The sequence below is a fragment of the Diorhabda sublineata genome, chromosome 5 (assembly GCF_026230105.1).
Source record: "Diorhabda sublineata isolate icDioSubl1.1 chromosome 5, icDioSubl1.1, whole genome shotgun sequence".
NCBI classification, from domain to species: Eukaryota; Metazoa; Arthropoda; class Insecta; order Coleoptera; family Chrysomelidae; genus Diorhabda; species Diorhabda sublineata.
The window spans coordinates 10,362,711-10,374,743 of NC_079478.1; the positions used below are offsets into that span (position 1 = coordinate 10,362,711).

At 32.8% G+C, this 12,033-nt stretch overlaps 1 protein-coding gene across 4 annotated transcripts in view; it reads left to right on the plus strand.

The window, feature by feature from the left end:
- Positions 1-12,033, plus strand: part of LOC130443766 (peripheral plasma membrane protein CASK) — a 389,418-nt gene that overhangs the window by 92,968 nt on the left and 284,417 nt on the right. For all 4 annotated transcript variants that reach the window (XM_056778569.1, XM_056778571.1, XM_056778570.1 and 1 more), the window contains exons 9-10: positions 715-833; positions 6,479-6,652. In XM_056778569.1, coding sequence (XP_056634547.1) covers positions 715-833; positions 6,479-6,652 — 293 coding nt within the window. The remainder of the gene's footprint in view (positions 1-714; positions 834-6,478; positions 6,653-12,033) is intronic.

Here is a 12,033-nt window from a genome sequence, read left to right on the forward strand (position 1 = left end):
AAATGAAATATTATAAGTTGTGTAGTGTAACGTATTTAAATGAATTAAGAAGGTGTGAGACAGTGTTTATTAATTCACCCAACGAATAGAAATCGTAAAAATAAAGAAAAAAGAAACATTACAAAAATAAGACGTTTTCGAAAACTGCACCGAGCCTGGAAAAATATTCAACTGTAGTTAAAATTGAGAAAATCAAGTTTGCAAACAAGTTTCCACGTTAAGGGGGAAAACTTTTGCACAACATGGAACTGTTCAAAGAGAACATTTTCCATTCTTTTGATGTACTTGAGAAAACAATTCAAAACGAAGTATTTTCCATAGTTAATTTATATACATATGTACTAAATTCCGGTATATCATTTTTTACTTCATTCTGGTTCTTGAGATTTATCCTTATATAGAAAAAAAGAAGTTGTACTACATGATTTGCAATAATTCGAAAATTTGCTCTTTGATTGAAGTAATAAAAGCACATAGGAGTTGGGGAAATAATATACAAATCATTTTTTCAAGAATATTTCTAGTCTTAAATGAAGATATTCAGAATGCTTTGGCGAAGAAACATTTTTAATATTTTCACAGAATCTTAATTAGATAATTTTCCCATTTTCTAAAAAAAAAGGAGACTGAACCAAAACGTCAAATAAGGATTGAACAAAGTAATATCTAAATTAATCACTAGTTGTATATTGATAGATGATCTTCTTGTTTCAGCTGTTTCGCAAATACTTGACTGTTTAGACGATATATACTGTCTACAAGAAACGCAACCCCACGAGAGAGCTCATCTTTTGGAACTATTGGAAGACACTCGTCTCCACGTATTACTTGAGGTGGGTATACTGCATTTTCTAATCTTTAATTTCTTAATACAAAGCGTGAGATTTAGGTTCCGGAAATTTCTCAATTAAAAATAAGCAAATAAAGTTTAACACATTTTATTGTAGACCTCTAGTCTCCATTCAAATCACACAATGAATGTTTCTACAATTTATAACAACTTTTTAATCATCTCAGAAAAGAAAAGAGTCAAGGGGAGTAATATCGGGATTATGAAATGGGTGTCTTGATGTAAGATCCAGTTTATCTTCACGACGTTATACCATTCCAGGACGATAAGGTAGAACTATTCAATATAGTTCTTCCAATATAATTTGCAGATAGTTAAGCGAGTAAAAATCAATATTTTTTCATGAATACGCACGGCACTCATACCAAATTAAGAAATGAAAAATAATGTTTACTTCCCGTATAAAATTCGGTAACAAACCGTCAGACCACGTGGACTCTCCATCATCTCCACTGTTTACCGATGAAAACATCAAATTGGGGACATAAATGCATTTCTATTGGCCGAAGCAGTATATACACAATTTCTTCGAAATATTCCCGTCAGAAATTCTGCGATAAGTATTGGCGTGGATTGATGATTTTAATTTAATTCATAAATTTCTTTAAATAAATTAAAAATATGGCGTGATTTAGACCGAGGGCGAATGAAGGCGATGAAATTGCATAGTGCAGTGAGAATAAAGACAGGTATGAATTTCATAATAAAGATTTGGATATACAAACACAGCAAGTTATCTGAAATATATTCGAATGTTTAAAAATGGAACATTTTCAGCAATCTAATAATGCAATCATAATAAGAATTTCTGAATTAACTAGAGTAAATAAATTTTCCATTTATCGAGTAGTCACGAAAGGGGTTGCTGGGGATCATTTACAGTATCGAAAATATGTAAAGAAAAACTAAAATCAGTTGACAAAGCTACTAAAGATTTTATACCTATGACAATTTATAGTTTATATTTTCGTGTCTAATGCCTAAAACTGTACAGCTGATTATCATGAAGATAAGACAGCAGAATTATTTGAAAAATAGTTTAATGAACAGGTTTTACCTAACATTCCAACACAGTCAGTAATAGTTTTAGCATTTATGTCTAAAAAAAATATTCCTATTCCTGTCAACGATCGTAAAATAGGGCCCATCAAAAAAAGAATTGCTTACTGTTATTAAAGGTCTAAAGTTAGAGAAAATTTCTTATATTGACAAGCTGTCAAGAACAGGGACATACTCTTCTCAGACTACCTTCTTGCTAGTGCATATTTAACCCTATAGAACTGGGTAAAGAGGTTGTAGAACTCATCAAGAAAGTTCTAGCAGACCGCCAAGAGCTTTGGAAAAACTGTGTTGGACATGTTAGTATTTATAAAAATAATTTATAAAATAGGCTATCTACGCCTATGGTAGATCAATCAAAATTGTCGGCAAGCGTTTTTTTATATGTTTATATAAGGCCGGCACCGCACATTGGGGCCAATAATAGCGCCAACTACGCTCGTCCAATGTGTGGATCGAAATTTATCGTGTTGGTGCCTGTTGGCTCGAACGTTGGGAGTTGGCTGTCTTGTGTCGGTTTTTTGACGAGACATCAAAGGGAATCGTCTTAACTTGTTTCGTCTGCGAAGTGAGAGTTAACGTCGTGATAACTTTATTATTATTTAAAGTAAATAATGTCACCCAAGGAGATATGGTCGTATGAAAACGTTTTACTGTTGGAGCTTTATCAAGTGGAACCAGTTTTATGGCTCTGCTGGGAGCTAACTGAGCTTAGCTTCTATAACTTCCAATGTCTGGATGCTTTTAAATATAATAGCCCAACGTTGGCACCAACATAGGTCCCAATGTGCGGTTTCGGGGTACCCAATCTGGAATTGATATTGGAAGAGCTATAAATGTTAGCCTACTAAACATATTTTCAATGAATGATATTGTGGATATAAGAAACGGTCAATATTTTCTTCGTTTGCAACTAGACATGTTCGCCCTTATTGGGTTTTCTAATTTCTAATATCGCTTTGAATGGAACACAAAAAATACTTGGAGATTGCTTTTTACTTTTTTTCTTTCTATGATTAAAAACTTTCTGCACCAACTTTGGCATATTTTTAACATTTTTAAATCCTCGTTTCTGACAGCTCCTGGTGCAAACTATCGATATTCGCGTCAGTACGATTTGTAAGAAGAGCCCTTTCACGAGAATCGTCTTCTACTGATTCATGCCCTTCTTTGAACCGCTTCACTGAACCTGACCTAAAATACACAATATTTTTCGCAATTTCAGCAAAATTTCTAAGGAGTTTTCGACAGATTTAAATAAAAATTGAATCACGATATAATTATCAAGAAACTAGTAAAAATGTTTCTTCGGAAACTTATGCATTAAATGCAAACCAAATGTGTTATCAACTAAAAGTTTAAAGTGAAATTGGAAAAGAGATATGGATGAAATGGTCACCGCGTTAGGAACGAAATTACCGAAACTCATATAAGACGTAGGAGTGAAATTTAAGTATATAAACGAGTGGAAAAAAATTATAAAGATATGAAATTACCTTTGTTTAATATAAATATCGTTAAAATGTGAAATTCAAATCTTCTTCTTCTTCTTCTTCTTCTTCTTCTTCTGTGTATTAGGCGTAGCCGCCTGTTTTATCTTTGACATCCTTGCCTCCTATCTTGCTTCAAGGTTGTCGCTCCACCTTTTTCTGGATCGGCCGGTACTCCTTCGGCCCAATGAGGATTTATCGCGCGCTATCTTGACCAGTCTATTGTTGTCCATACGACTTATGTGCTTATTTCATTCTTTCTTTCTTGATAGAACCCATTCGTTGACATCTATTTTTCACAATCTTCTGATGTTCTCAGTTCTTTCCCCCTTGTCCAGTAGGGTTTTTCCGGCTATCATGCGTAGCACATTAATCTCTGCTGTTCCAATCATTGTTTTGGTTTTCATCGTTTCTGGCAGTGTCTCCACGGTGTAGGTCATTATGGGTCTAGCCGTGGCATTGTATATTCTTGATTTGGCCTCTATTCCGATATGTTTATCTTGTCATATGATTTCGTTCAAACATGCTTCTATTCTTGAGCCTTTGATTGTTTGCTCTCTTACTTCGTTCTCTACGTCTCCAAATCCTGAAATCTCGATTCCTAAGTGTTTGAATTTCATTACTTGGTGAATTATCTGGTCGTCTACGACTAGCTTACATCTTACATCTGAGGTATGGATGTGGTCATATACTTTGTTTTGGACGCAGATATTATCATATTGAAAGATTTAGCTGTGCAGTTAAACACATGTAAAAGCCTCTGAAGATTATCCTCATTTTTTGCGACTAGAACGGCTTCATCAGCGAAACATAATATTGTAATATTTCGATCCCCCATCCCCCAATCGTAAGTTTATTTTCATGATAGACACGACGAAAACAAAAGCACACCCATGGGATCGAACCAATGAGAAATAGTGAACGTTCAAAAATACTAAATCCTGTTCGTGAAAATCTAATCTCTGTTTTTAGAAAATATTTATCATTTTTAATTGACGTGCTTGCGTGTGACAAAAGATCTCCAAGAAGATATCGAGGGCTTTTCATCTAATATTTTTCTTATTTGAGCTCATGTCTATAGCAGAAAAATCCTTCCAAACATATTTCATCAACCTTTAGCAGCGTCGACATTTTCAAAAGCTTTATGTGGAAGTGTCTACGAGTGCGTTAGCTCAGTTATTAGTTTTGTCACCTCTTCTCAACTCTTTTATAGATCTCAAGTCACTTTATGTCATTAAACAACTATTTTAAAATATAAATGAATTTACTAGTGGAATTTTCAAGTCTTTCTTCACATATTTGGTTAGGTTAGATTTGTAATCTACAAGAATATTCAGTAATGGTTCAACTTGAAATTGAACACGTTAATTGTGATAAAAAATGCAATTTTAATTAATGTAAATCCATACTGAAGACACTGTTCATAATACCATTACATCTTTTACCAAAATCATAAAGAAAAACACAAAAAATTTGCTTTGATACCTTTCATCTGGTTTATACAAAAACATTAGAAAACGTAAGTAGAAAATTAGTTTATACATAACATACAATTGTTGAGTAATCCCGAGGATGAAGTACTAGATTTGGAAAACAGTGATATTCACCAAATTAGCTGTGATTATTGTGACAAGAAGTATGTTGGGCAAACTACGAGGTTTGTTAATGTTCGGTTTATAGAGCACTTTGTTGTTATAAATTTAAAAAAAGTGGTGGATGCATTCGATACTGTTAAAGGTAAGAAAAGTTTAAGAAGGAATAAAGCGCCCATCTCTCACGACTCATCAATAGTTTATTATTTAAGGACTGTTTAATTTTCCGCGTCAAGTGTTTTGAAAAAAAAGTCAATAAGTTTTAGTTTACCTTCAGTCTCCGAAGATGATAACTTGGTTATAGAAACGCGCGCTAGACAGTGTTCGGTTATGATTTCAACTATCAGATATGCCTTTTTGACAAAAATTGATTATGACTCTTTCTATTGCTCTCAATTTTCCTTTCCCGCTTTTCCTGTTTCCAGTATAATTTGGATCTCGTAATTTGGTTACGTCCCAATGTATCTCGCGATTTCCTTTGTCAATAGCATATTCTTCATTGCGATCTATTTATACTTCTTCCATCTATTCAGGGCTGTTACCAGGTCAATTAAATCGACTCCCCAATAATTAATTTCAACAAAAACATATTTTAACGTTACATACACGCATTGCGATAATATGCAATAATCTGATCTGTTTATATATAGAGGGATGATAAACAATTTCTTGCACTCTTTCCTTCAGAAAATTTGCCTCCGTGTCTAATGACAATTTGTGAAAAAGTTATATTGTAGATATTGTAGCAGAATGCATGGTTTATGCACTTATATGCATGAAAAATATCAATCCTCATTCTTAGTTGTTTTGTTAATGTTTTTCTGCTTTTTTTGATCCATTAATTGGATTTTAGAGATGTTTTCTCATTTTTCTAACTTTATTATATCTCAATACTTTTAATATTTCGATATTGCTCCTAAATAATGGAGTTTCAAAGATTAATGGATGGATCTTTCACCATAAAGTTCATAAAATGTGGTAGGAAGATTTTTATTATTGCCTAAAGCTTCATTTGAATGAGTTGACTTTCTACTTATTTTCAAAACAATTTTCTATTTCAAATTCATTAGGTGCGGAAGCTAGATCTACAATTATGTGAAATTTTTAGCCCATAGTGGTGAATCAATAGCGCGTACACTAAAATGTTCTAAGTGGAATTCCCAAAGACTCATTCTGTATATGACTCAAACGATAGTGTAATTAATTAAAATACTACATCAGAGTCGTTTTGAAAAATAAATATGAACAGATTATTTTTATTACTGATTTCATTAACGAATTTAATATGACGTAAAGTACTGATTTTATTTTGACCCATCGGATCACTCATTTATGCATTTATCTTTAACGATTTGAAAAATATAACATTATTTCTGCATTGGAAAAAATCATTTATCACTGTTCTTTAAATTACTTTATATTGTCTACTAATATTCACCAGACTTGTCGACTCATCATTCATTTCCATTTCTTTAAAATTTTTCCAGCTTTTCGATCGCATTGACAATCGTGTGCTGACACCTCTTCGGGCGCCGTTGAACGACGCGGTGCAGTGCGCTCGCGACGCCGCCGATATTCTCCGGGAACTCGAACATCGTCGAGATATCGATTACAGAGACCTGCAAGAACTGAGAGACTTGCTCTGTAGACCTCATTTTAAGGTAAGTTTACTTTAACAGTTTCACCATAGATGGTACTAGTCTACAGAATCTATAATGAATTGAAGGAATTTCAGTCATAGATCATGTGAATAACTCGAAAGATGGCTCTGATAATTTTATCATACAAGTGATACGTAAAGGCTTTTAACAAATGATCAAATGTCAGGTAAATCATCCATCAGCTGATATAAATTTCAAATTTAAAACATGATCTACATGAACTTGATTTTAATGCTGAAATTCCGAAAAGTATAAAAACCGTAAACTTCAGTAACCAATCAATGACGCTGCTCATGAGAATTAATAGTCAGCCATTTAAAAGGAATAAATAATTTTTTCAATTCAAAGAAAAACGTAAACAAATGACCCGATTAACTCAGATTGCGAACAAAATGAACGCGATCCAGGTTAGTTTCCGAGCATTTAAATCATGATCTAAAGCCCTACATACAATATTTTTTGCAAAGAAAAAAATTCTGATTCCATTATATTTGCTTTAAGACTTTTATGTAATTTTTCAAATTCTTTACAAAGGATCGTAATTATATATAGTTAATTTATAGTGACTTATTTAGTCTTCTCAAAAATTTGTTTGGAAAACATCATAATAAGTTGTGTTACTTAAGATCTCCCGTTGATTTTCCAATCAAAGATTTTTGGAAACGCCACTGTAGAACTGGTTTATCATTATACTTATATATTACTTATACATACAATATACTTATATATGCTGTTTGAAAGACGATTTAATATGCTTTAATGTGAATATAAATATAGGAAAATTATTTTTAACATAGTTGAATCAATGCATTTAGCAGCTTAAGCTTTTTTACTATTAACATAAATGGGGTTATTTAAAACTTTAAAACAATTTAAAACGTAATACTTAATTTCTTAATAATGGGTATGACCTCTTGCTTTAATGACATCTCTCATTCTATAGAAATTACACCTCAGATCTTGCAGGAACAACCTTCATAAGCACTCCAGTTTTCAAAGCAGCAATCTGCAAATTGCTCTCTTGGTCTTTGGTACACTTTCCTTCTTGACACAATAAAGCGGTTGCAAATCGCCTTCTGCCTGTTCCAGGTCGCCTATGAAAGGATCCAGTCTTCTCATAACCTTGGCGCATTCTTTGAACCGCTGCGCGGGTCATATCCTGCCTAGTAACAGCTCACAGATCAAGTCCATTTTCGATCAAAGCCATAATCTCGGCGGCTTTTTGGCTAACAATATTGAGATTATAAAAAGCGAGTAATATGGATTTGGTAATTTTCAATCAACATATTTTTTTTATCTGTTGTGTCCCGTTAATATTTTGAGATAAGTACATACTCTATTCCGGATTACTTTATCTATAATCAGAATAGTTAAATCCAAAGCGTAATATTGAAACTTTTCATGTAAAACTTTAACTGTGGAACTCCGGAAAATTTGTTCCATTCAAGAGAGTAAAATTTGTGAAACTAAATTTTTCATATATCCGGCAAGTAGAAACTGCGTACTTGGGGTTAATTTGTTAAAAACATCCCGGAGACTGATCTAGTTGTCACTAGAAATTGTAAATATAGTGGCCCATTAGTGTGTGGAAGTGCAATAACTTACATAAGATAAAATATAAAAAAAAATTTCTAAAAAAAAGTTATATTTACACAGATACACATTTCTAAAATATTTTGAGATATAAGGGTGTTCAGCATAAGCGTGACAACATGAAGTAAAGTTTTTTGAAATAGGACACCCTTTATATTTGTTAACAATCGAGTTTAGTGTAAAATTCTGCACATATCCCTGCCTTCTCTTTTCCATAAATTGTGACGAGCGAAATATGAAGTTTTGACGAAAATGGGTGCACTATAAATGCTGCCTAGTGAACGTTATTAGTGAGAAGTAACTAAACTTGTTTGGTAAGTACGAAGGTAAAGAAGTTTCGTTCGGGGTTCGGGGTGTCTTTCAGATAAACATTCATTCAGGATATTTCAATTAGCAGAAACTTCAATTTTTTAAATGAGACACACAGTATATTATTTTACCTTCTTATAAAACTATTTTATCCCTTCAAATTATGTCTGATAATGTACACCATGGTCAATACTACCGAAAAATCGCAGAGATGAAGTTCTTCTAACACGTCTGCGTCTAGGCCATACGCGACTGACGCACAGCTACTTATTTGATGCGAAACCCGAACCAAAATGTAGCAACTGCAATTGCAAATTAACTATAAAACACATAATCGCAGAATGTCCATCTCTTAACTCAGAAAGATCATCATCAAATCTACCACTCGGAACAATACGTGAAATTTTAGGACCAAAATACAACATTACTTACCTTAAAAATTACCTGAAACAGATCTCTATCATAAAATTAATTTAATAATTATTCATAGATTAAATACTTAATCTTTACTAACTAAACGCTAATAACCAGTACACGGTTGATGGGAATTTTGTAATTTTTTGTAAAAAAAAATGTACAGTCTAAAATTGACTGTTTTTAAGAAAATTGCATTTCTAGTTTATGCTTCAAAAATATTTACCTTTTAAACAAGTAAACACTGAATGTGACGTTGGTAAACAAATATACGGGTGTCCTATTTCAAAAAACTTTACTTCATGTTGTCACGCTTAGGCTGAACCTAAGTATACCTCAAAATTTTTTAGAAATGTTTATCTGTACAAATATAACTTTTATTTGAAAATTTTTTTTAGTATATTTTATCTTAAGTAAGTTATTGCACTTCCACACAGTAAAAGGCCACCCTGTATATATTGAAAGAGAATTTCATCAATGTCAAGAAGACAGCAGAAAAAGGTTAGCTTAGCTTTTAACTTATAAAAAACCAATTTTACAGTAGCGTTGGAAAATAAATCAGAGGTCTTGAGAAGCACAACGAACTTTGATGCTTCTCTCTAGGATCATTTTCAAGTTTATTTACCCGTACTGCAGCAATCCCACAGCAGCAGGAAACTTAGAACACAATCTCACATCCTGGCTTTCGACCACGTTTTGTGAAAAAACGTAAAAAGTACTTCTTAAATTTGAAGTACATACATAAAATCGATGTATTTTCTGTTTCTAATATTCAGTTTTGAATAAAAAATTTACTTTAGTCACAGTAATTATTTAAAATAAGCACCATGTTTTAAAAATTTATTTAAAACGGTGTTATATTCTAGTAATCTATTGTCTTGCTGTATTAACTGCATAGATTCAACTGTTCTTCTCGCCACTAGATGTCAGATAGTTCACATTGCAGCCATATTGACCTCAAAAATAATTTCCTAGTTTTCCAGAGCTTCGATTATAAATGGTTGAGCTTGAGAGTACTAGATGGAGCTGTATACTCCAAAGATACTACTTTTCCCCATATAAATCAATATTTAAATTTTCCATCATGAAATGATCCTCGTACGTATTCAACCCAAAAGGATTTAACCCGGAGCAACCCTGACGTGATAAAATTATTACTGTGATATATACTTTTCTTTTGGTATAAATGTTATGAATACACGGTGAAAATTTTTTTGGAAAATATTTTTTCAGCAGTTTCTCCGTCAATTCTTTCGAAAGAAAAGTTTATCGTCTTTCAAGTTTTTTTATCGTTAAGAATTTTTTTCCTATTATATTAGCCATTAGTCACTGGATGCCAGATCTAGACTATACGGTGGATGAGCAAGCAATCCGAAATGTAATTCGTTGAATTTAACCATCGTTGCCATCGACTTGTGAATCGGTACATTGTCTTGGTGAAACAGTAATTTTTTCTTCGACATATGAGGCCGTTTGTCCTTGATTTTTGCAGTCAAACGATCCCACAACTCTATGTAGTATACGCTATAGATTGTCTCTCCCTTTCGAAGGGTCAATCAATAGCTTTGGACATGGTTCACCGGCTGCAGTCCATTTAGGTGATGATTGTTTTGATTTCGGAGTGAAGTGATGGATTCCGATTTCATCCATTGTCACTTATCGACAAAAAAATCTTGTAAAAATTACTTGTAAACGTTGCAACCCACTTTGAAAACATTTTTCTCATGGTCAAATGTTCATGTATAATTGTAAACATACTGTCTTCTGATGTCTTCACGGCCTTAGCAATTTCAATTTAATATTGGATATAATCAATTTGTGGATTTTCTGATGTTTTCTGGAGTAATCACCTCAATTCGACGACCAGAACGTTCACCATCATCGGTGTCTGTATGTCCACGTTTAAGCAGCATACCAATAATAAATTGTTCTTTTCGATAGAGTAGAGTTCGGGTAACACTTTAGAAGTCGTTGCTGAGCTTTTACAATATTTTTTTTCACCAGGAAGCAATGATTTGAAAAAAACAAATAACACATAGTATTTCGAAGCTTGGTACTTCATAAACGTCATATGAATTTGAAAATGGCAGTGCCATCTGTGTGTTAGTTACACGACTTATTGAGTGATGTAATATTTATGAAAACAAATGAGGAAATAGTTGACTATGTCAATGTTGTTCTGTAAATCTTTAGTTCGTTGATTGCAAACAAGTTCCACTGTTTTGTTTGCCCCAAATGCTTTTTTGAGAGATGTTGCCTTTTAGAATAACCCCTTAACAAATACTTTTTGACCAAGCAAATTCAAACATGTCGGTTATTTTAACATTTCCATATCCTTCTTTTCATGGAGACTTTGGTTTTAATAATTTTGTAAAAGATTCTGACTTAAAATTACACATAATTTTATGTCGCGACTACTTACCTTCGAATGCGTTACAATTTTATCCGCTTCAACATCTTGAGGGAACAACGTCAAACATTATTTTTTCAAAAATTCTTATCAACTTAAACTTAATGTTGACGAATAAGCGGACAACTGTGCTGAAGATACCTACCAGCTCCATGGAAATGATGCGTAGATTTTTATATTGAACAAAGACACGGTTTGACTTTGATTCGAGGTGACTTCAATTTTCACATGCGGACTTTATTATCCCCCGGGGCTTATTTGTCGCAGATACCTTATTCAGTTTTCGCTTACCCAAGTTATATACGTATTAAAAACTCTTTTTCGGCGTGTATTCTAAACATACTTCATTCTAACATCAGCTGTGGAATTCAAATGGTTTGGTTGATAATAAATTTATATAGATGACATTTTCTCATAGATTTGCCAATTCAAGTTTTATATATTTACTTTTACAAAGGTACAAAGAGAAATGATTTCTGTGTACATAAAACAATGCATGAGTTGTTATTTATATAGAAAAGCTTGTTTGGGTGGGCAGTGGCATTCAAACTACCTAGATCATTTAAGTCTTATATGATACCATTCTTAATAGAGAGTTCACTTAATTTATCATGTGAAACTGTAGAATGTTTTTGGAAACTTTTTCCCATTTAAA